This window comes from Meles meles, chromosome 10 (assembly GCF_922984935.1).
Source record: "Meles meles chromosome 10, mMelMel3.1 paternal haplotype, whole genome shotgun sequence".
Classification (NCBI taxonomy): domain Eukaryota; kingdom Metazoa; phylum Chordata; class Mammalia; order Carnivora; family Mustelidae; genus Meles; species Meles meles.
In genome coordinates this window covers 92,404,780-92,431,226 of record NC_060075.1, presented here as the reverse complement: position 1 = coordinate 92,431,226, position 26,447 = coordinate 92,404,780, and the positions used below count along the sequence as shown (strand labels likewise).

Sequence of the window (26,447 nt, the reverse complement as noted above, 5' to 3'; positions counted from 1 at the left end):
TCCCTACACTTTGAAGAGTTTTGATCAGGAAGGGATGCTGTACTTTGTCAAATGCTTTTTCAGCATCTATTGAGAGTATCATATGGTTCTTGTTCTTTCTTTTATTAATGTGTTCTATCACATTGATTGATTTGCGGATGTTGAACCAACCCTGCAGCCACCTTACACAATTCTTAACTAAGCACATTTATACGTTAGACAATATGTAACCGCGCACATACATCCATTTGCTTAATCGACAAAAGATGAACCAGGCCACTCGGTTTATTTATTTTGATAAAGTCAAAAATGAACATCAGCCCACACTGAGAGTTATGTGTCAAGGATGGTGGTGGCCTTTGTGTGAGAACCAAAAAATTTCTTTCTCTCCCTTCAATATTTTCTCTATCGAAGTACATGAGAGAGGAGTTAAATAAAAATATATGGAAAGGAAAGCTGAGACATTGAAATGAAACTTGTTTGAGACTTGGGTTATTTGGTGAGAAAAAAAATAATTTCGCAATATTTGGATCAGCAAATCTCATAATTAAGGACAACTGCAGGCATTTTTTTTTCAATAATTGTGTTGGTCTTTCAATGAGATGGTAAACATGTATTTTCTATAAAGTATTTAATAAATGCATAAAGTAAAAATAGTAGAATTAAAATCCTAGCTAATCCTTCGCATGGCTATGCAGAGGTAATCACTGTATTTTGGTACACAATTTTCCACGTGTTTCCTATGCATTTATATACTGATTTGAGGGGGGAGGAACCCAAGAGCTGATTATGCATACTGTTGATTAACCTTCCTTCTCCACTCAGCCTCTTATTCAGACTAGTTCTCGTGTCAATAAAGCTGATGCCATCCCATTTATAATGGCTCTGTTGTATTCTATGGTGTGCGTTACTTGACAAACCCCGATGTTATTAGGGATTCAGGGTGTCTCTTAACTAAACGTATTGAATAACCGAATCGATGTCTTGATAACTCATATCTGTGCACAGCCTTAATTAGTTCTTCGGGGTAAGTCAGTTTAAATAGCATTGCTGGGCCAAGGATATGCCCACCCAGGAAAGTTCTTGATTATAGTGTCAGTTATCCAGCAGGGGGTGGGACCATAAATGGGCGAAAATGCTGGCTTTCCAAATCCTCACTAAGACTGTTTCGTCCTGTCAGTATTTCTGTATAAATTTTAGCTGGGAACTGGATGTCGCCTTGGGCAAAGCTCTGCTCTTCCTCTGTGAACCATCCCTGACAACACTCTTAAACACTGCAAACGCTCAGAAGCTGGGGGCTATGTGATGAAGCCCCTCAAAGAGGGTAGAGTGGACAGACAGATGATAGATAAGATAGATAAGACAGAGGCTTCTAGGGAAAGCCTGTGCAACCTCCTCAATTTTATAATGAATCAAATTTACTAATATAACTGGTCAGCTAGAGACACCAAAGAATTAGGGTGTAGCAGACATGCCAATAGAATTTCCCTCAGTCCAACCTTCTTTTTAAGACACATTAGAATTTGGATAAATAGGTTAACTTTAGTTTCTTCCTTTCTAGTTGGAAACCGATGTAGTGTAGTGGGGCTGGGTGGTTCAGTCGGTTAAGCGTCTGCCTTCGTCTCAGGTCATGATCTCGTGGTCCTGGGATCAAGCCCCACATTGAGCCCATGTCGGGCTCCCTGCTCAGCGAGGAGTCGTCTTCTCCCTCTCCTTCTGCCCCTCTCCCACCCCACTCCTGCTCAGAGAAAGAGAAAGAAAGAAAGAAAGAAAGAAAGAAAGAAAGAAAGAAAGAAAGAAAGAAAGAAAAGAAGAAAATGAAGAAACCAGTGCAGTGTGAACACACCTTTGTTCCTGTCCTTGGATACTTATAGGATTATCTATTGCAAACTTACAATAAAACCCTTTTTCTTGAGCTAGCTCTAGGGTACGTCTGTTTGGTGAAAGCAGTCCCTGAATTTAAAAAATAAGGGCAACTTTTTTATCACAATCTCTACCTGCTGTTAGCACTGCCTCAAAAAACAAAAGTTGTGGGGCGCCTGGGTGGCTCAGTGGGTTAAGCCTCTGCCTTCGGCTCAGGTCATGATCCCAGGGTCCTGGGATCGAGCCCCGCATCGGGTTCTCTGCTCAGCAGGGAACCTACTTCCCTTCCTCTCTCTCTGCCTGTCTCTCTGCCTATTTGTGATCTCTGTCAAATAAATAAAAATACAATCTTTAAAAAAATAAATAAAGGTCTACACAGTGTAAGCATAGGCATATCTAGCTCAGTATTTGTAAGAGATCAGTTTTATGACAGGATAATCCTAAAATATGTAGCTGCAATATCTAGATCAGAACCACTTTATAATGGTGAATTTGGATCACATGAGTGATGTACTGTGAAAGGGAAAAAGGGCATACTTTATTAACAATTAAATTTAGCTAACAGGGAAGACTCATAACCAGAGAGCTGACTCTAAGTGTAACAAAGTTGAAATAACATGAATAACATGATGTGGCATAAAGAACTTTGGGATGAAGCAAAAAATGGTATTATGAATAACATTCCATAATGTATCTAGGGATATCTAAAATGCTATCATTGAATCAAAGTGATGCATTTTAAAGTTCATTAACATTTTTAGTCTTCAAATAATATCAAATATTTATTATGTCTTTGGAATATTTCAGCAGCTGAAAATCACATGGACAATTGCTTAGTCAACTTTCTCCCTTTACTAAAAGGATTAAGAAACTGACTTTGGAGGTCATCCAAAGTAGTTTCCAAGGGATGAGCAAGTAGAAACACAATTCAGGCAAGAATCAGTGTCGGGACAGTGAGCAGTGAGCAGAAAGGGCAACAAGAGAGTCCAGGAAGAGGGCCATAGTATAGAGCAGAGCATATTTTAGGAAATCTGTCCATTTTCTTCAGGGCATCTATTTACAGAGAACAGGATCCTTGGAGGGGATGCTGGAAAGTATTCGGCTCCAACCAAGAATGCTTCAGGTCTCCCATCTTGGAAGGGGGCTACCGGGACTAAATGGGGCAAACAAAAAAACTGACTTCAAGATGGACGAGTGACGTAGTCCTAAAGGAAAGAGGTTGTTTATGGACAACCTCTTTGGAATTCGTAATCCCATTTTGTAGTCTTCAGTTGCTTTGGCCACAATGGCTCAAGACATGTGTTTCCTGCCGCAAATCCAGCTGAGATTCAAGATCAGCCCACTTAGCTGGGGCCCTGACAAGGTGCTAGCCTCTTCTGTAACCTTCTTCCCCAGGAGTGAGAAGACATTCACTGGTCCTGCCAACCCTGGCTCCCATGTCCAGCCTCGTGCTTCGGCGTTCCACCCACTAACTTCAATCTCGAGACCAACACCAACACAAATTAAGGTTTAATTCAATATATCTCTTTGGACATTGGTTATCAGATTTCTGGTGATTTAGCTCAAAACTAATTCTATAATCCTAAGGAAATAGCCTTTCCCTAGTCTTGCTTATAAAATCTTGATACAGATAGGTACACGTATATGAACAACTGAGTGAAACATGCCATCTGCTGGTGAAATGTGTTATTAATTTCAAGAGAGTTTTAATGCCTCTGAAGTTCTGCACCAGTCCTGAGAGGTCCAGTGTGTCACTAGACTAATTCTATTAGAAATACCCAAATACTACCAGACATATAAAGTGGCAGATAATGGTATTTGATCTGAAGGAGTGGGAAATGTGAAGAAAGTAAGGTAAAGATTTTTACTATATTTAGTCTTCTGCACAATAACCAGTTAATTACAGTATTTGATTTACCCTAGTGTTTTTTTAATGCATTCTGAAGAAAAATTGAGAAATATCCCTCCAGATCATTTACAGGTGCTTCTCAGACATAATGTTGGAACACTAGAGTTCTGAGGTGAGCAATGTGTTACTAAGACTAAATAATCAAGAGGTAATGTCAGCAAGATGGTCAGTAAGAAGCCCTGGGTCCTCCCTCTGCAAACGCACCAACTCAGCAAGAGTTCATGGACAAGACTCCTTTGCAAGAAATCCAGAAACTAAGTGAAAAGCTCCCACTCCAGGTGACCATGAAAGCCAGCCTCAGTGAAGCCAACAGAGAGATTTGGGACACGCTGTGACCCGAGTCCCTGCCCCCAGCATAGCACCATACAATCAGGAAGAACCCCCCTAATGCCTGGCTTCTCCCAGGAGTTGGTTTGCATGTCCAGTTCCCCAATTTTCCTGAGAGGGATCTCAGAAGACAAACCTGGGTCTCAGAGCTTGGATGAATCAACCACAGCCCAACAACCAGGTGAGAGCGGTCATGGCAGCTTGAGATGGCAGAAACCGTAGCTTCCCCTTCTTCCCAGTGCAGGGAGAGAAGATGAGAATGTCCAGGTCTGCAGAGAAGCATCTGGTAAAAGCAGTTGGTGCTACATGGGGTTTGGCCCTAACAATCTACCCAGTCTCTACATCAAGAGTATGGTGGGGGGAACCACTTGCCCCAGGCAGATGCTCAAGGTTGGGGGGGAGTGGGGGAGAGGCCCTGGTCACACAGGCCTAGAGGGCATGGGTACCTGAGACGAGGCGTCAGGAAGCAAACTGCACAGCATGTGCCACGTGACTCTCAGTACCCAGGGAGCCCAGGGCCCCAGCCCCATGTGTGCATGGTGGAGACAACAGGCTGAGGTGCCAGCGAGGGCAGCTGCGAGCCACACCCTGCCCAGGTCCAGCCTGTTCAAAAACAAAGTCTTCAACATACAACACAAACATGTAAAATTCCCAGAAAAAAAGAAAGAAAGAAAGAAAAGCAAAACAAACAAACAAACAAACAAACAAAGTTGGGGGGGATCTTCATGAGATCGTCATGACATTGGTCTTGGCAGTGGTTTCAGAGATGTGACGTCAATGACACAGGCAACAGAACAAAACTAAACAAGCAGACTAAATCAAACTAAAAAGGGGCTGCACAGGAAAGAAAGCAATAACAGAGTGCAAAGTCAAGCTGTAGGGGCGCCTCGGTGGCTCAGTTGGTTAAGCAAAAGACTCTGGTTTCAGCTCAGGTCATCATCTCAGAGTCCTGGGATCAAGCCCCGGGTCAGACTCAGCGCTCAATGGGGAGTCTGCTTGAGGATTCTCTCTCCCTCTCCCTCTGTCCCTCCCTCTAATTGCGTGCTCTCATGCACACACTCTGAAACAATCTTTTTCAAAAGTTTTTCAGGAGAGAGTCAAGCTGTAGAATGGGAGAAAATATTTGCCATACATCTGATTAGCCAAATAATCTCCATAATACATTAGGAGCTCAGACAATTCAATAACAAAGAAAACCTAGTAACTCCCTTAAAAAACGGGCTAAGGACCTGAATTGACTCATCTCCAAAGAACACAAACAATTGGGGGCACCTGGGTGCTCAGTGGGCTAAAGCCTCTGCCTTTGGCTCGGGTCATGATCCTAGGATCCTGGGATCGAGCCCCGCATCAGGCTCTCTGCTCAGCAGGGAGCCTTCCTCCTCTCTCTCTCTGCCTGCCTCTCTGCCTACTTGTGATCTCTGTCAAATAAATAAATAAAATCCTTAAGAAGACAAACGAATGTCCAACAGGTGTATGAAGAAATGTTCATCATCACTCACCACCCGGAAAACGGCAAAGTCACAGTGGGATGCCACCTCGCAGCTGTCAGAGTGGCAGACACGTATGTGTTCAGGAGGATGCGGAGAAATTGGAGCCCTTGCGCTCTGTTGGTGGGAATACACAGTGGCGCGGCTGCTACCGAAGACAGTATGTATGATGGCTCCTCAGAAACTTAAAAACAGAGCTACCAAAAAATACAGAACGACTAGATTATCCAGGACCCCCGCTTCTGGGTACATATCCAAAATAATTAAAAACAGGATCTTACTATCAATATTCACATATCCGTTGCAGCACTCGTCACCATAATAAACATATGGGAACAAGCTGATGTCTGTTGACATGAATGGATAAAGAAAATGTGCTGTAGGCATACAATACGATTCAGCCTTAAAAAAGAAGGAAGTTCTATAAAATGTGACAACACGGATGGACCTTGAAGAGATTCTGTTAAGTGAAATAAGCCAGACGCAGAAAACAAGAACTGCATGATTCCACTTTTATGATGTATTTAAAATAGTCATATTCAGGGTGCCTGGGTGGCTCAGTGGGTTAAGCCTCGGCCTTTGGCTCAGGTCATGATCTCATATTCCTAGGATCAAGCCCCGCATCAAGCTCTCTGCTTGCCAGGGAACCTGCTTCCCCTTCTCTCTCTGCCTGCCTCTCTCTCTACTTGTGATCTCTCTTCCTCTGTTAAATAAATAAAATCTTAATAAAAATAAAATAGTCATGTTCATAAAATCAAAGACAGGAATGGTGGTTATCAGGGGCTGGCACGTGGGGGAGGGCACAGTATTCATCAATAGACACAAAGTTTCAGTTAAGTGAGATGAATATGCTCTAGCGATCTACTATACAACATCGTGCCTAGAGTCTACAATAAAGCCTTGTACCCTTAAAAATTGTCAAGAGGATTGAGCTCGGCGTTCGGTGTTCATATCACAATAAGATAATCAAATTTCGTGAGTACCTTAACATTAGAGTTTAGAAACTAGGATGGGAAGTTAGTCATACAAGAACATCATTCTCACTCGCGTGCATTCCAGTATGTTCTCGCGTGGGATGAAAAGGAGGTGTCATAGCCAACATGCTGGGAATTACACAGAACTCTGGCCAAAAGCTGAAAGGCTTCACTGTAGTAAACATCCTCAGATTACATCCTGAGAGGGGAACATGCCAAAGCCAGTGGAAACTTTGGCTTATTATCAACTTCATCCCTGGAGGGATTTGCATTGTCTTAGTGTCAAGATAGGATGTACGTAGCCTGCGCTCGTCCTGGAGTTAGACTGCAAATTCTGTAAATCGATATGACACCTTTTCGGAGTTTATTGCTGAAATGGTTAGAGTCAAATTTTTGGCCAACCTCTAAATACACATTAGGGCTTTCTATGCATTTTGTATATAACTCCCCTGCTGGCTTCCCTGGATCCATTCTACACCCTTCTTCCACGTAATCCAGGTTCCTCCCCCATTATTTTGTTCAATCTTTTCAATCAATCAATAAGCCACCCTAAATCCTCTCTGAAAGATAGGGTAAAAAGAAACATTGAGATTTGTTTGAAGGTCTTGTTTTTTATTATTATGCACAGCCATGTTTTTCACCTTGAGGTGAGTTTTTAACTTGAGGTAGCACCAAGTTTCCTCCAGAGAGTATCTTCCTTTTATTCCTCCCGGAAAGCTGTGCCACGTGGTTCTATGCCAGTGTGAACTCACACACATTATCTTCTCAAAGTTCTAAGAAAAGAAAGAATACAGTTGATAAGATACATTACAAAGCTAATTTTAAAGCAGTTACGAGTTTCCATTTTGCACACAAATCCCTTACGTATGGTAGAATCACCAAGCTTGGGTGATGGTCTCTTTTCTCTACAGATAATACTGCCTGGTTCAGCAAGTAAGTATTCAGCAAGGATTTACAACCCAGTAAGTTAATGAACAAATTCTTCTGACACGGTTAAAAATATTAACTCTAAGTAACCAGAGCTTCCTACTCAATCCTCTCAAGGATTCAGAATTGCTAGTCAAGCCAAAGGTGGAGAACAGAATTGGAAGGAATTGAGAAAGACACAGGACTGAGAGGGCAGCACTTTATGGAAGGTGATGGAGAGGCTAGAGGGGGAGTTGTGGCGGAATGACTGGAGAAGGAGCTGCAGGGTCCAGGGACACTCCAGAGGACAGAGGTGCCCAACGAAGAGTTTTAGGAATTTCTTGGTGTTGTGTTATATTTTTTTTTGGGGGGGGGGACTCCTTTCTTTAGTATCTCTTCAAGAAACTTTAGTAAAAGCTTACTTTCATTTACGGATTTTACTGTTTGAATTGCATGCATTTTTTTTTTTAAATGTGTTGCAAAAAAGCCAAATTATAGCAAGGGCCCAAGTGTCCATCAACTGATGAATGGATAAAGAAGACATATTATACATACGTGATGGAATATTACTCAGCCATAGAAAAGAATGAAATCTTGCCATTTGCAATGACGTGGATGGAGCTAGAGAGTATTATGCTAAGTGAAATAAATCAGAGAAAAACAAACACCATATGATTTCACTCGTATGTGAAATTTAAGAAACAAAACAAATAAACATGGGGGGAGAGAGAGGCAAACCATAAAACAGGCTCTTTCTTTTTAAGATTTTATTTATTTACTCGACAGAGAGAGACACAGTGAGAGGCAACACAAGCAAGGGAGGGTGGGAGAGGAAGGAGCAGGCTTCCCACAGAGCAGGGAGCCCGATGCAGTGCTCGATCCCAGGACCCTGGGATCATGACCTGAGCCGAAGGCAGACACTCAACAACTGAGACACCCAGGCGTCCCCATAAAACAGACTCTTAACTATAAAGAACAAACTGAGAGTTGCTAGACAGGAGGTGGGAGGGCGGGAATGGGCTGGATGGGTGATGGGGATTAAGGAGGATACTTGTGATGAGCACTGGATGTTGTATGTAAGTGATGAATCACTAAATTCTACTCCTGAAACCAATATCACAGTGTATGCTAACTAACTGGAATTTAAAAACTTGAAGAAAAAAAATAAGCATATGCTCTATACTCAATCTAAAAACATAAATAAAAATAAATGTACTGTCAGACATGTCTAATTTTGTATAGTTTTAGGAGGGCTTTTGGAGAACTCTGCTGTGAGAGAGCTCTGTTCTTTCCTGAGGAACTATTCTTTATTTTATTTTAAAAATATTTTTATTGTGGTAGAATATATATAACATAAAACTTACCATTTTAACGATTTTCAAGTGTACAAATCAGTGGTCTTAGTTATGTTCATATGATCTGCAACCATTACAATCTTTTTCCAAAGCTTTTCATCACTCTAAAAAGAAACTGTATCTATTAAGTTCCAGTCAAATTTCTGTCCCTATGAATTTGTCTATCCAAGGTATCTCTTAAAAGTGGAATCATATGATATTTGTCCTTTTGGGTCTGGCTTATTTCACGTAATGTAATGTTTTCAAGGTTCACCCATGTTGTAGCATGTTGTCAATACTTTGTTTTTACGTCGAAATAATATCCCATTGTAGGTATATATACCATATTTCGTTTATATCCTTCTATTGATGGACACTTGGGTTGTTTCTACCTACTGTGAATGATGCTGCTATCAAACACTGGCGTACAAGTAAGTGTTTGTGTTCCTGTTTTCAATTTTCTTGGATACATACCTAGGAGCAGAATTGCCGGGCCAGATGTAATTCTATGCTGAACCTTTTGAGGACGTGCGACCTGGCCTCCACAGTAGCTCCGCATTTTATATCCTGCCATAACGCAGAAGGGTAGCAATTTCTCCACATCCTCACCAACACTTTTGATACTCCCTTGTGTAGTGTGGCCATCCTAGCTATCTGTGAAGTGGTGTCTCATTGTGGTTTTGATCTACATTTCTCTAATGACTAATTGTGTTGAGAACCATTTCTTGCGTTTGTTGATATTCTTTGAAGAAAGGTCTATTCAAGCCCTTTATCCACTTCTGATATTAAATCCTTATCAGACGCAAATCAATCAATGTGATAGAACACATTAATAAAAGAAAGAACAAGAACCATATGATACTCTCCATAGATGCTGAAAAAGCATTTGACAAAGTACAGCATCCCTTCCTGATCAAAACTCTTCAAAGTGTGGGGATAGAGGGCACATACCTCAATATTATCAAAGCCATCTATGAAAAACCCACCGCAAATATCATTCTCAATGGAGAAAAACTGAAAGCTTTTCCGTTAAGGTCAGGAACACGGCAGGGATGTCCATTATCACCACTGCTATTCAACATAGTACTAGAAGTCCTAGCCTCAGCAATCAGACAACAAAAAGAAATTAAAGGCATCCAAATCGGTAAAGAAGAAGTCAAACTATCACTCTTCGCAGATGATATGATACTATATGTGGAAAACCCAAAAGACTCCACTCCAAAACTGCTAGAACTTGTACAGGAATTCAGTAAAGTGTCAGGATATAAAATCAATGCACAGAAATCAGTTGCATTTCTGTACACCAACAACAAGACTGAAGAAAGAGAAATTAAGGAGTCAATCCCATTTACAATTGTACCCAAAACTATAAGATACCTAGGAATAAACCTAACCAAAGAGACTAAGAATCTATACACAGAAAATTATAAAGTACTCATGAAAGAAATTGAGGAAGACACAAAAAAATGGAAAAATGTTCCATGCTCCTGGATTGGAAGAATAAATATTGTGAAAATGTCTATGCTACCTAAAGCAATCTACACATTTCATGCAATCCCTATCAAAATACCATCCATTTTTTTCAAAGAAATGGAACAAATAATCCTAAAATTTATATGGAACCAGAAAAGACCTCGAATAGCCAAAGGAATATTGAAGAACAAAGCCAAAGTTGGTGGCATCACAATTCCGGACTTCAAGCTCTATTACAAAGCTGTCATCATCAAGACAGCATGGTACTGGCACAAAAACAGACACATAGACCAGTGGAACAGAATAGAGAGCCCAGAAATCGACCCTCAACTCTATGGTCAACTAATCTTCGACAAAGCAGGAAAGAATGTCCAATGGAAAAAAGACAGCCTCTTCAATAAATGGTGCTGGGAAAATTGGACAGCCACATGCAGAAAAATGAAATTGGACCACTTCCTTACACCACACACGAAAATAGACTCCAAATGGATGAAGGACCTCAATATGAGAAAGGAATCCATCAAAATCCTTGAAGAGAATGCAGGCAGCAACCTCTTCGACCTCAGCCGTAGCAACATCTTCCTAGGAACAACGGCAAAGGCAAGGGAAGCAAGGGCAAAAATGAACTATTGGGATTTCATCAAGATCCAAAGCTTTTGCACAGCAAAGGAAACAGTTAACAAAACCAAAAGACAGCTGACAGAATGGGAGAAGATATTTGCAAACGACATATCAGATAAAGGGCTAGTATCCAAAATCTATAAGGAACTTAGCAAACTCAACACCCAAAGAACAAACAATCCAATCAAGAAATGGGCAGAGGACATGAACAGACATTTCTGCAAAGAAGACATCCAGATGGCCAACAGACACATGAAAAAGTGCTCCACGTCACTCGGCATCAGGGAAATACAAATCAAAACCACAATGAGATATCACCTCACACCAGTCAGAATGGCTAAAATTAACAAGTCAGGAAATGACAGATGCTGGAGAGGATGTGGAGAAAGGGGAACCCTCCTCCACTGTTGGTGGGAATGCAAGCTGGTCCAACCACTCTGGAAAACAGCATGGAGGTTCCTCAAAATGTTGAAAATAGAACTACCCTATGACCCAGCAATTGCACTACTGAGTATTTACCCTAAAGATACAAACATAGTGATCCGAAGGGGCACATGTACCCGAATGTTTATAGCAGCAATGTCTACAATAGCCAGACTATGGAAAGAACCTAGATGTCCATCAACAGATGAATGGATAAAGAAGAGGTGGTATATATACACAATGGAATACTATGCAGCCATCAAAAGAAATGAAATCATGCCATTTGCGACGACGTGGATGGAACTAGAGCGTATCATGCTTAGTGAAATAAGTCAATCGGAGAAAGACAACTATCATATGATCTCCCTGATATGAGGACATGGAGAAGCAACATGGGGGGTTAGGGGGATAGGAGAAGAATAAATGAAACAAGATGGGATTGGGAAGGAGACAAACCATAAATGACTCTTAATCTCACAAATAAACTGGGGGTTGCTGGGGGGAGGTGGGATTGGGAGAGGGGGAGCGGGCTATGGACATTGGGGAGGGGAGGCGAACCATAAGAGACTATGGACTCTGAAAAACAACCTGAGGGTTTTGAAGGGTCAGGGGTGGGAGGTTGGGGCAACCTGAGGGTTTTGAAGGGTCAGGGGTGGGAGGTTGGGGGAACAGGTGGTGGGTAATGGGGAGGGCACGTTTTGCATGGAGCACTGGGTGTTGTGCAAAAAGAATGAATAATGTTACACTGAAAAAAAAATTAATAAAATAAATCCTTATCAGATACCGAATTTACAAATATTTTCTTCCATTCTGAGGGTTGTGTTCTCACTCTCTCAATAGTTTCCTTTGATGCAGTTTTTATTTTTTATTAAAACCAAGTTATCTCCTTTTTCTTTTGTTGCCCGTCCCTTTGGCATAGCATTTAAGAAACTACTGCCTAATCCGATGTCCCTCAGATTTTCCCCTATGTTTTCTTCTAAGAGTTTTATAGTTTTACTCTTCAGCGTAGGTCTTTGATCCATTTTGAATTAATTTTTGTATATAGTGTAAGGTGATAGTCCAACTTCATTATTTTAAATGTAGATATCTAGTCTTTATGTAGATATCTAGTCTAGATTTCTAGTCTTTTAAATGTAGATATCTAGTCTTTAAATGTAGGTATCTAGTCTTTCCATACTATTTATTAAAGACACTATTCTCTTTTTACTAAATGATCTTGGTACCCTGGTTGATAATCAACTAATCATTAATGTGAAGGTTTACTTATAGTTCTCAATTCTTTTCCGTCAGTCTATCTTTATGCCACAACCACACTGTTTTGACTATTGCCGCTTTGTAATAAACTTTAAAATCAGGAAGTGGGAGTGTTCCAATTTTGTTGTTTTTCAAGATTATCTCGGTTCTTCTGAGTCCTTTGAAATTTCATGTGAATTTTAGGATGGGTCTTTCCATCTCTGTAATCCCATCTCTGGGATTTTTTTTTTTTTTTTTTTTAGGGCTTGCAATGAATTTGTAGATCACTTGAGGTAGCACTGTAATCTTCACCATGTTCAGTTTTCCAGGTTATGAACACAGGGTGTCTTTCCACCTATTTATGTCTTTAGTTTCTTTAAGCATTGTTTCATCTTTCAGTATAAAATTACTGCACTTGTACCCTGACTAAATTTATTCCTAAGTATTTACTATTTTTGATGCTATGGTAAATTGAATTGCTTAATTTTCTTTTGGAAATTTTTCTTTGCTAGTGTATAGAAACATGAATGATTTTTGTGTGTTGATTTTGTATCCTGTAACTTTATAGAATTAGCTCCAATAATTTTTTTGTATGTGTATGTGATTCTTCAGGATTTATTAAATATAAGATCATGCTACCTGCTAATCATATGCCAGTTTGGATGCTTTTGTTTCTTTTTCTTCCCTAATTGGCTTTGGCTAGACCTTCCAACATTAACTATGTTAAATAGAAGTGGCAAAAGCAGAGATCCTGATCTTAAAAGGAAAGCTTTCAGCCTTTCATCATTGTAGTATTTTATTTTATTAAGTTAGCTTACTGAAGTTAGCTCTGGTTGTTACACATATGGCCTTTATCATGAGGAAGTTCTTTACATTCCTAACTTATCAAGTGTTTTTATCATGAAAGGGTGCTGGAGGCTGTCTAATGTTTTTTTCTGTATCAGTTGAGATAATATATTTTCCCTTCATTCTATGAGTGTGGGTATTACCTTCCTTGATATTCATACGTTGAACTACCTGGTCTTCCTAAGATAAAACTCACTTGATCTCAATTCAGATGCCTTCTTCCTAACATGACCAGAACAGAACTCATAGGATTTCCTTCCAACCTACTTCTCCCTTCCGGGTTTCTTGTCCGGTAATGGTTAGGTCATTTCCTCAGTCACTCAAGCCAGGAATTTTTATCTTTTCCCACTTATTTGGTTGTCAGTCATCAAGTTCTGTAAGGTAGCTTTCTAAGAATCCTCTCACCATTCCACGTATCACCAACTCACCATTTCTATTATTAGTTAAGGTTGCTGTAATCTTTCATTTTATTGTAATGCCTTTAGCCTGGATCGCTTGCCTCTCATTTTCCTTCTCCTTCTCCTATATGCATGTGGTCAAAGCACTCTGTGCTTACCCCTAAGAACCCTAGAACGCATGTTAATTTTCTATCTCCTACTTTTAGAGTTCTAGAGTTTTAGGATAAGGACTGTGTATATTCAGTACTGCAACAATGTTCAGCACACAGCAAGAGCTGAACAAATGATTCCTGAATGTCTGAAACAGACCAACAATACCTTAAAGTGATAGGATAGAGTATAGTAGATATAGCACAATAGCCATAGTAAGAAACCAGCTATATATATATATATATAATTATAGATAAGCAGCAAGCATATATGTATGTGATGGTTTAAAAGCTTTTAAACTGACTCCTCTTTCTTGCTTCCTTACCTCTGATTTTGAAAATTCTCCCTACTTTTCAAGATCGATTTCTTTCCTTACCTTCTCCAGCGCCTAACCATCAAACATATACCTATCAATTCAGCACTTAATTACACACTAATGTGAAATCCCCCATATTATTCATAATGCTCCCCTCACCAAAAAGGGGGGTGGGGCTATGTGATGTTAGCATATATCTATACCATATTGCTAAATGATGCTATAAACAGAATGCAGTTCCACTCACCTCCCTTTCCACTAGTCATGTATCACTGGCATGTTTAATAATGCACTGTCTTATACTGATTATAATTAGATGTTGTTTCTTTGAGTTTTGCCTCCACATTCAATTTGTACTTTTCTGAAGGCAACACCCTCCATTCACTTTCGCATTAACCAAGAATTTGCAGTCCAAGCAGCCACACAATTCATAGTCTCCCAACATAAATGTTTATGGGTTGTGTACTCATGCCTTTGCCTATACTTGAGTGACACTTATGGAATGAGCAGTGCCCAAGTTTATTTTTATTTTATGACTTGATATTTCGCTACAATGTTCTTATACTGGCAGAAATCACAGCCTAAATGACAATATTAAGGGAACAATGTACAGTTCTCTCCCCTAGGAACCTGGGTGAACGTGGAGGGGTTTCTCCATTTAGTATCACTTTCTTCTTATGCTCTGGGTACTGATTCTCAGTTTGGCTCAGGGTGGGGACAACCTTCCACATGAGAAGAGGCCTTCTCAGTCATATTCCAGTCAGCTGTCGGAGCCACACAAATATACATTTGTGAACGTGCTCTTTGAAAATAAAGAAGGAAAGTAGGTTTAATGGGAAAAGCCACTTCGCTCATGTTGTTTCCCACATCGCCCAGGACAGAAAAGTTTCCAAACTTTCTATCAACAGCTAAGTAAACTCAATCCATATACATATTATGTAGCTTCAAGCTTGCTTTGGAACAGCTTTGCTTCTTGCTTTGGTAGGAAATAAAGTTTGATTCATGGATATGGGGAAAGTTCTGGTCTTTCCGATGACGAGGATGGAACTAGAGGGTATCTTGCTTAGTGAAATAAGTCAATCGGAGAAAGACAACTATCATATGATCTCCCTGATATGAGGAAGTGGAGATGCAACATGGGGGGGTTAGGGGGGTAGGAGAAGAATAAATGAAACAAGATGCGATTGGGAGGGAGACAAACCATAAGTGACTCTTAATCTCCCAAAACAAACTGAGGGTTGCTTGGGGGAGGGGGGGTTAGAAGAGGGGGGTGGGGTTTTGGACACTGGGGAGGGTATGTGCTATGGTGAGTGCTGTGAAGTGTGTAAACCTGGCGATTCACAGACCTGTACCCCTGGGGATAAAAATACATTATATGTTTATAAAAAAATAAAAAATAAATAAAAATTTTTTTAAAATAAGCAAAGAAAAGAAAACAATAATTAAAGAGGTACTGTACTTAAGTTTCTCTCAGGATTCTCAGGAACGAAGTCTTCAAAAATTCTATTAATGCTCTCCATTGCTTCATAGGTATTAGATGACCCATGGACAGCATTTTTCAAAACACTGCTTCCAAACCTGGCTCGGATAGAGTCTGGGGACAGTAGTTTTGCCTCCTCTGGTTCTATGGGACCCATCAATCGTCTCCAGTCTGAAACAGCATTCCATCTGGTCAGAACCATGACCAAAGATGTACTCCTGCAAATAAGAATGCTTTCAGATGATCTGGGCTATTTATACCTATAGAGATTGCATATACAGCTAAGAACAGAATACCACGCTTTGTCCTTATTCCCTGTTCTTATCAGTGTGTTTTTGTGCCTTCTGTTTTTCCATTTCTCCCCTTTCCAACAGGTTGTTGTCCTAGAAGAGTGCTATAGCTTAATTCTAGAAATATATGCTAGGCACTATTCCAAGTATGCATAATGTATCACTTATATACCCCTCACAACAAACAGATAGATAGATACTATTATTATCTCCATTTTAGTATATGTGCTGCCGAAGCGAGCACATATTATCTCCATTTTAAAGATGAGGCAACTGAGGCACAGATTAAATATGTTGACAGAGCAGAGATTTAAAAGCAGAGATTAGAACCCAGATCACCTCTGTATCTAATGTGAAGACCTAAGGAAATGAAGGAAGGAAGGAAAAAAAAAAGGTAGGGAAAGAAGGAAATAGGAAAGAAATGAACCCCAAATATTAATAGGATGTCTCTTAATGAATGGAATTTTTAAAATTACATTTTGTATTTTTCAGTTTCTATAATGAATATTTGCTACTTATATAATGCAAAGAACTATGTATCAGAAACTTACTCAGATAACATTTCTACTATATCTGGATAAAAGTCTTTTCCTTTTATTTTTGAGTAAATTTTGTCTACTTCTTCCTCATTTAGGACCATTTCCTTCATCTGTGTTATTTCAAATCCAGCCTCTCTAATAAGTTTCAGGATCTCCTCTAGGGAAAGCAAATATTTGGTAACTTTGCAGAGTGCCTCCACTTTTGTTCCGTATTCAAATAGACTGAAATAACTAAGGAAAGTAAGCGTTTTACTTGCCTACTGTGGCTTAAAAAGCTAAAACTCTGCTAAACTAAATTGAACTGAAAAGAATTAGATTGACATTCAGAGCAACGTGAATACATTAACACAGATGATCAATCTCTGAGGTGCACCTTTCCAGAACCCACTGGAAACGTCTCGTTGACTATAAGGAGGTTGCGAGCGGTGTGCTTCTGGGCTGAAAGTGACGACGTGTTTTACATCCATGCAGCAAACATCAAGGAAGTCCTTTCTAGATATGTATTGAAGGGGAGAACCCATCTGAACACTGCTCCTTGACCTAGCAAGGCACTATTTGAGGGAATTAAAGCAAATCTTGTCAAAATCTCACAACAGCCTAAACGTTAAAGGCTACGTTCAGGAATCAAATGAGGGATTAGAAGCTTTCTGGTAAAACAGTCTTTTCTTTGGTCCAGATCAAAAGCACTTAGAAGTGCTGTGCTGCCCTGTTGGTCTCTATACATCAACCTTGAGCATGACCCATAGAAAGCCTGAAGAAGGCTGGACTTCTGCAAAGGGGGCACACAGGATGCACCCTATGAGAGGCGCTGTGGGAACAAATATGAAGGGAACATTAACCATTTCTTCCAGATCTTGTCTGCTTAGAGGGCCCGGCCTAGAAACACAGTTTGAAAAGGTTGTCATTATTATAAAGAACAATGCAAAAGGCTCCCAGAACCACAGGCAAGTAAACTACTAACCCTCCGGGCAGGTCAGATATGATTTCCAGAAAGGCCAACCTTTGTGTTCAGTACAGTAAAAATAAGATATGCTCACCAAGCAGACAAACAGAGAAACAACATTGTAGGCACAGTGCAGAATTTCTAAAAATAATAATAATAATAATAATGTTAATGAAAACACTGTGCATTAAAATCTATGGGGTAATCAGAGGAAATTAAAGCAGTAATCAAAAATTTATACTGACAAAAATAATGGAAAATGATGAATTAAATATACAATTTAAAAAGCCAGAAGAAGGGTGCCTGGGTGACTCAGTGGGTTAAGCCTCTGCCTTAGGCTCAGGTCATGATCTTAGGGCCCCGGGATCTAGTCCCTCGTCGGGCTCTCTGCTCAGCAGGGAGCCTGCTTTCCCCTCTCTCTCTGCCTGCCTCTCAGCCTACTTGGGATCGCTCTCTCTCTCTGTCAAATAAATAAATAAAATCTTAAAAATAAATAAATGATTTTAAAAATTAAAAGCTAGAAGAAGAACACTTTAAAAACTATTAGAGACTCAAAGGCAAAAATTTTTAAAAAGAAACGAAAGTAATGAGTTTGAAAACAGAAAATAAAACTCATAAATCAAATTCTGTTTGTTTGAAAGACAACAAATGAAGAAATAGCAGGGTGGAAATAACCATTGAATAAAGAAATTAAACATGATAATAAGAGACCATGAACTCTATACAGACAAAATGGATAATTACCTAGGAAAATACAACTTAGCAAAATTAACTCTAATTAACCACATTGGAGGTAAAAAGTTTAAATAGATCGATTTCCATAGAAGACTTTCTCCACAGAGAAAGTGGTCAAAGAATTATCCCACAAAAAAAGGCAACAGGCCCAGATGTTTTCACAGGAAAACTCTACCAAATCTTCAAATACCAATCCCACTTCTTCTTAAACTCCTCCAGAGTACCGCAAATGAAGACATGCACATTTTTTATGAAATATTACACTGTTATCTAAACCTTGCACAAAAAATGAAAAGGACAGACCAATCTCACTGTCCCAATGCGAAAAATCCTAAATAAAATAAAGCAAATAGACTCTAAAAGCACATTTAAAAAATACCTCAGGATAAAGAAGATATGGCCCATACATACTATGGAGTATTATGCCTCCATCAGAAAGGATGAATACCCAACTTTTGTACCAGCATGGATGGGACTGGAGGAGATTATGCTGAGTGAAATAAGTCAAGCAGAGAAAGTCAATTATCATATGCTTTCACTTATTTGTGGAGCATAAGGAATAACACAGAGGGCACTGGGATATGGAGAGAAGTGCATTGGGGGAAACTGGAGGGAAAGACAAATCATGAGAGACTGTGGACTCTGAGAAACAAACAGAGGGTTTTGGAGGGGAGGGTTGTGGTGGCCTGGGTGAGCCTGGTGGTGGGTATTAAGGAGGGCACGTATTACATGGAGCACTGGGTGTGGTCCACAAACAATGAATTTTGGAACACTGAAAAAAAAATAAAATAAAAAAAATAAATACCTCAGGACTAAGTGAAGTTTATAAAAGAATGGAAGAACGGCTTGATATTAGAAATATCATGAACATGATTTTTCCTACTAATATACCAATGGAGAAAACCATTGTCATCTCCATCACCTGTGAAAAGGACTTCAACAAAATTTAATTTCATTTTGATTATAAGAGAGACAGAGAGAAGGAAGAGGGAAGTAGGACGAGAGAGCAAATATGACAAAAGTTCACTGTTAAATCTAGACTGACATGGACGTTGTTGAATTATTCTTCTAGCTTTTCCATTGAAAGTTTTCACAAAATCTGAAGGAAATGTACACATTAGTTTTTATTTCTCAATATTTACCTCTTTGTTCCTGTGTTAAATGAGGTTTAAGCAGTGCTAAAGTGCTTTGAGGAGGAAAGAAATACTGTATTTCCCTCTCGGCCGCTTCTAATGAATCACTTCCATATAACTGGTTGATGGGCAAACCTTCCATTGCAAATCGTGCACATAAACTTTGAAAAAGAAGTCAAGGTAAGCACCGTTAGAGTGTAACATAATATAGTATAATCTAAGACAACAGAACACTGTATAAATTGTCCAAAAGTCATCAAACAGCTCATTCCTGATCTGGACACTGTGTAAAAGGCAATAATTATAGAGTGGCTTGGCGCATACTCCTTCCTCACAAGGAAGCTTCACAGCCATTAGGAAGAACATGAACACTGAAATAATTGCAATGTGACAATTGACAGATAACTCTGAAAGAAGGAACTGTACCCTGGTCCAGGGGAAAAGCACAGACTGTAGAACGCTTATTGCACTGGGAAATTAACTTCTCTGTGCTTTAGTTGTGTCAGGTATAAGTAAGATAATAAAACTGCTTTGGAAGGAGATTTTGAGGATGTAATCAGATGATACATTTGAAATATATGGTGCATATTAAGTTGGCAGTAAATACTCCTATCCCTTCCTTCATCACTAAACATTACCAAGCACTAGAGATGGCACCTGACTCTATACCAAAGAACCCAAATGACAAACACTGAGTCCAGGACACACTGCTAAGGAGCCCTCCAGCAGGGCGAGCAGGGAGAGCTGAGAGCGGAGCACACAGGACGGCCACATGTAAAGGGGCAGGAGTAAGGCTGATACTGGACATGTTGTGTTAGGCACGTTCTTTTTTTTTTTTTTTCCAAGATTTTATGTATTTAGAAAGTGTGTGAGTAGGAGGAGGGGCAAAGGGAGAAGGAAACAGAGAATCTGTTTCCCCCCTGAGCCAGAGCCCTGTGCAGGGCTCGATCCCATGAGCCTGAGATCAGGACCTGAACAGAAACCAAGAGTCAGACGCTTAACCAGCTGAGCCACCCATGGGCCCCTGGGCTAGGCAGTTTATCCTGGTTCTGCTTCCTCTACAATAGATAAACACATCAAATCTCCTAAATCAGTTGTTCCTTGATGTTTTTTTCAGTAGCCCTTCCCCACCCCCATCTCTTCATCCACATAAATTTTAGTAGAGGATATACTCTCTGCTTATATCATTTTCTGCCCTTTACACATAGTCCTAAACTGCCAACCCACAGAATCCAGCCATAGTGAACAAGGTCCTTTCCCGCTCATAAACTGACTTCACTGGTAACTTGGCTTTCTCTCCTTAGACCCCCTTCTTACCTCATTGCTTTTGCTGATGCATTCCCAGATTTCCTTTTTGCCTTATCCAATTTGCCCTTCCCACTTGACCCTTGATGGTTCTCATATCTCTGACTTGAAGACCCTTGTAGCCCAAGACCCCTGAAGCCTGTGATTGCTAGGGGTGCAGGATTTGCACAGCAAAGGTATCAGCAGATGTTACCTTTGCTCAATGGAGAGAACTACAAGCTGCCCCTCTGTGGTGCTGTTAGACATGATTATTGGGGGAAAAGCATGTGTGAAAGGAAAGGACCTCCTCCTCCTGAGAGCCTTCCTTGGACTAGCGCTGTGGTTCCTGTACCCACATCCAGAAAGAAATTAAAATGTCTCCCATGAAAAATGTTTGGGACCCATGATATGAATCCTACCTCTCTGGAAAAGATTCTTTGGCTTTTTGAACACTACTTGGTCCAATTAACTCTTTCCAGTGTTGTAGACCATGGTCTCTTACTAAAACAAGGGCTAGAGATGGACCGCTGTTAGGAAAAAAAGACCAAAAGTATGGCTCAGTAGCTAATTATATATAGATAATACAAGTAGTTTGTTAAATAGACAAAAACATGTCAAGATAATCCTTTTATCAAGTCTAAGATGAATTTCCATTGGTGTATTCTTGAGTGTTTTAAACACCTTATAAAAGGATGGAAGTAGTTTAAGGAAAGGAAGAGAAGGGCCTTTATTCTGATAGATCGGTTCCTATTTTGTTCCCAGATTCCTGCTGATTTATACACCCTTGCTGGATTTCTGTCACAGCTGCTATTTCACTTACTCTTCTAAAAATCCTGACAGATTTCTAGCCCCTCAGTCTTCCCCTAGGACTAGTGATCTTCAGCATTACCAAAACCCTTGAGAGTCCGTATGTTCTCCGCTTGGATTTAATGTTACACAACTTGGATTTCTGGCATTCAACCCAATGGACCCCAGGAACTCACCCAGGCCTTTCCGTTGCTCCAGTAACGTCCCAGGAGGATGAGAGAAGATGGACAGTTGAACAGAGAGTTGAGATAGGAGTGAGACTGGCCAAGAATTAAGTTCAGCACATGTTTACAGAACTGAGAGGTGTGGTAACTTGACCATGGCAGTTGCCACACGGCATTCATTAGGTCTTCAAAAGAAGACCTAAATGATTAAAAACTAAATCAGACTGTGCCTTCTAAACCTGAAAATCTACTTTACCTGGTCATTTTTTCTATAAGCTTTCCAAAATAATCTTCATTTTCATATTCCTTGCACAGTGTTTGCGCTTCCTCTTTTGATAATACAATTTGCCTTTGCATCAGTATTTTAAAGTCTTCATCTTCGATAATCTTCAAAACATCCTCTAAATAAAAAGCCATATAACAAGTGTTAAATTGATAGATTATTGGCTATACATACCATACAGCAGTATTATTATACATTTCATCCTTATTTGAAATTTATAAGTTTTCAAAAATAGATTATTAGATTTTAAGGTGAATAATATTCTTCACATACCAAATTATGACTTATGATGTTATTTCCAACTTTTATTACATAGGGATCATATACATACAGGGTGTGTAAAACTGAAAAAACATTACAACCAAAATAAAATATTCACTGGATGGGCTGAATGCCAACAAGGAAATCACAGAATTCAGTTTTAAAACTAACACAGTTGAAATGATCCAATTAGAATTACACACAGAAAACAAATTTAGAAGTGTCCAAAGCCTCAAGTACCTGTGGTACAATGTCAAATATCTAATACTTATATCTTTGGAATCCCAGATGGATTAGAGAAAGAGTTGTAACAGAAAAAACAACTTAAAGAAATAATGGTGGAAAATTCCTCAAATTTGGTAAAAAATATTAATTTATAGACTCATGCAGTTTAAGAAACCTGAAAATCAAAGATAAACTCAAAGAAAAGTATACTCAGGGATACGTCGGTGGCACAGTTGGTTGAGCATTCAACTCCTGGTTTCCACTTGGGTTGTGATCTTGGGATCCTGGGATCATGTCCCACTTTGGGCTCCACACTCAGTGTGGAGTCTGAGATTGCCTCTCCCTCTCCCTCTGCCCCTCTCACTCATGCTTTCTCTTGCTCTCTCTCAAATAAATAAGTAAATCTTTTTTTTTTTTACAGTGTACTTATACACATAATAATAAATTTGCTAAAAACCAAAGATAAGAAAAAACATCTTGAAAGCAACCCCCCAAATAAATAAACAAATAAAAATGTACATTATATATCAGGTAAAAAATGCTTTGAATGATGCTGGATTTTTCACTATGTACCAATAAAGCCAGAAGGTATTAGCACAACATTTTTAAAGTGTTAAAGGAAAAAACTGGCAAACCAGAATTCTGTATCAGTACAAATATCCTTCAGGAATGAAAATAAAGACATCCTCTGATGAAAGAAAACCAACTGAATTTGTTGCCGGCAGACCTGCTCTTTAAAAAGTACAAAAGTTCTTTGGGTGGAAGGGAAATGATATCAGAGGGAAACTTGGAACTCCAGAAAGGAATAGAAGATAACAGTAAATAAATCTGGGTGAATAGTAAATCTGGGTGAATATAATAAAATGTTTTCCTCCTCTTAAGTTTTTTTTAAAAAATTCATCACAGTTGAAAAGCAAAAAATTACAGTATAGTCTGCAGGAGTACTCAATACATGTTGATTTAATAGAGTGACTACACCGCATAGGGCAAAGGGGAAAAGGATATATGGGGCTGTATGGGGAAGTGGCAAAATATTAACTCTGAACAGTTTTAAAGTTATGCACATATGCACATATCCCAAAGCACAGCCATTAAAAGAAATGGACAAAATACATATACTTAAGAAGCCAATGGGTAAATTAAAATGGTACACTAAAAGAGTATTTAAATTCCAAAAGACAGCAGGAAAGAGAAAACAGAATGTACCAAAATGACATTTAATGTAAATGGTGTAAACATAGCAATGAGAAGATAAAGATTGTCAGAATGGATTTTTGAAAAGACGATATTCTGTGCTCACTGGAAAAGAGAGACTTTAAGCAACAATGGAAATGATTCTGACAAGCTAGATGCAAACTGAGAGAAGATGACTAAACCAGTCCCAGAGGAGATAAAAACAATGAATAAAAGGTGTGAGGGGGGCACCTGGGTGGCTCAATGGGTTAAAGCCTCTGTCTTCAGCTCAGGTCATGATCCCAGGGTCCTGGATAGAGCCCCGCATCGGGCTCTGCTCGGCAGGGAGCCTGCTTCTTCCTCTCTCTCTGCTTCTCTGCCTACTTGTGATCTCTGTCTGTCAAATAAATAAATAAAAATCTTAAAAAATAAAAAAGAGGTGTGAGGGTCTGATTTCCAAGGAACCTCTGGTCTGAGGATTTGCCTTACATGAGAGAGTTGTTTGGAGGTGATTCACTCATTTGAGGCTTCCAGGCATATGAAAGAACCAGGAAAACTGCCTGAGGTGATATCCAATAGAGGCCAGTCAGGCCCCAGATGCAAACTCATCTGGTATCTTTACTCAATATGAATGAGGCAAGAGCCATCTCATACTGAAGACAGGCAATTTTAATTCTCATATATCATCTATGGATTTAATGGTTGTTACTTCTTATTGGTGGGATGTTCTTTTCTAGCGACTTGGTAGTAAGAGTGCTAGCAAATGGATTAGCCAGAATGTGTCTGTTGCATACTTCAAGTATTCTTATGAGTCCTGGAAAAGGGTGGGGAGTAGAAACACGTACTAGCTGTCACATAAGATAGTCTCATGAACTATGGAAAAAAATCTCAACAAAATATTATCTATCAAATCTAATAATGTATAAAAAAAAAAGTATACACTACAGCAAAGCAGGATTTTTCCCAGGCATACAAGACTGGTTCAAATTTTGAAAACCAATGAACATAACTTGCATATTAATATGCTAAAGAAGAAAAATCATATGATTCTATCATAGATACAGAAAAAGCATAAGACAACTCTAACAACCATTCTTTTTTAAAATATTTTATTTATTTATTTACTTATTTACTTACTTACTTATTTAACAGAGAGAGAGCACAAACAGAGGGAGAAGAAGAGGGAGAGGGAGAAACTCAGACTTCCGGCTGAGCCGGGAACCCAGCATGGGGCTCAATGACCTGAATAGAAGGCAGACACTTAACCAACTGAGCCACCCAGATCCCCCTTCAACAACAATTCATGATTAAAACTCTCAGCAAACTAGGAATAGAGGGCTCCTCAATTTATTAAAGAACATGTACAAAAATCCTATTGCTAACATCATACTTAATGGAGAGAAACTAGATGCTTGTCTTCAAGACTGGAAAGAAGGCAATTTGACATGTGACATCATCCTGGAAAACCAAACTAGTGAAATAACACAAGAAAAGGAAATAAAAGAGTATATAGATTTGGAAGGAGAAAATAAAACTGTCTTTGTTTTCTAGTGACATCAATATCTATGTGGAAAATTCCAAAGAAACAATAACAATAAGAGACCACTGTATCAAAGTTTCAGGTTAAAATTAATATACAGAAGGCAATTATTTTCCTCTATACCAGCAATGAACACGAATTTGAAATTTAAAACAACACCATTTACACGAGCACACAAAAAATGAACTACATCAGTAGAAATCCAACAAAATCTGTATAGGGTCTAAATAAGGAATAGTCAGTCAGAGAAAGATAAATACCATATGATCTCACTCATATGCAGAGTTTAAGAAACAAAACAGATGTACATGGTTGGGAGAAAGAGAGGCAAACCAAGAAACAAACTCTTAATTGTAAAGAACAGACTGATGGTTACCAGCGGTGTGGGGAATAGGAGGATGGGTCAAATGGGTGATGGAGATTAAGGAGCATGCTTGTGCTGATGAGCACCAGGTGTTGTATGCAAGTGTTGACTCACTATATTGTATATTTACTATATTGTATACCTGAAACTGATATTACACTGTATGTTAACTAACTGGAATTTTTTTAAAGATTTTATTTATTTATTTATTTGACAGAGAGAGATCACAAGTAGGCAGAGAGGCAGGCAGAGAGAGAGGGGAAACCAGGCCCCCCACTAAGCAGGGAGCCCAATGTGGGGCTTAATCCCAGGACCCTGAGATCATGACCTGAGCTGAAGGCAGAGGCTTTAACCCACCCACCCAGGCGCCCAAACTAAGTGGAATTTAAATAGAAGCTAAGATCATAGATAGATAGATGATTGATAGATAGATAGATAGATAGATAGATAGATGATAGATAAAACCATAAAACTGGTGAAAGGGATCAGAGATCTAAATCAACGTAGATATAGGCATTATTCGTTATTCATGGATAGGAGGGCTCAATATTGTTAAGATGTCAGTTCTACTGATTCTAAAGTTTATACAGAAAGGCAAAAGACCCAGAATAATCAACTCAATATTGAAGGAGAAAAACCGTGTTGGAGGAAGGATACTACCTTCCTATATAAAGATACAGTAATCAAGACAGCATGGAACTACTGAAAAACAGACACAAATATCCACGGAACGTAACAGAGAACCCAGAAAAGAACCCACACAAAGATGCTCAGCTGATGTAGCACAGCTAAGGAAAGGCAGTGCAGTGGAGCAATGGCCATCTTTTCAACCAACGGCGCCACAGCAATGATGCATCGCCCCTGCAAAAAAAAAATTACTCTAGACAGACCTTATACCTTTCACAAATATTAGCTCAACTGGATTATGGGCCTAAATTTAAAACACAAAATCATAAACTTTCTAGAAGATAACAGAGGAGAAAATCT

At 39.3% G+C, this 26,447-nt stretch overlaps 1 protein-coding gene across 3 annotated transcripts in view; it reads right to left on the bottom strand.

Annotated features, from left to right (window-relative positions):
- Window positions 1-7,157: 7,157 nt before the first annotated feature.
- The window catches only part of NME8 (NME/NM23 family member 8), a 66,177-nt gene continuing 46,887 nt past the window's right edge, over window positions 7,158-26,447 (bottom strand). The window contains exons 12-17 of one of the 3 annotated variants that reach the window (XM_046021578.1): window positions 21,871-22,015; window positions 21,063-21,170; window positions 19,369-19,520; window positions 16,561-16,705; window positions 15,699-15,937; window positions 14,904-15,041 (exon numbers count right to left, since the gene is read on the bottom strand). In XM_046021578.1, the coding sequence (XP_045877534.1) occupies window positions 14,989-15,041; window positions 15,699-15,937; window positions 16,561-16,705; window positions 19,369-19,520; window positions 21,063-21,170; window positions 21,871-22,015 (842 nt within the window). In that variant the 3' untranslated portion in view covers window positions 14,904-14,988. Of the gene's footprint in view, window positions 7,313-14,903; window positions 15,042-15,698; window positions 15,938-16,560; window positions 16,706-19,368; window positions 19,521-21,062; window positions 21,171-21,870; window positions 22,016-26,447 lie in introns of those variants that run through there. The other 2 variants (XM_046021576.1, XM_046021577.1) reach the window with 2 other exon arrangements.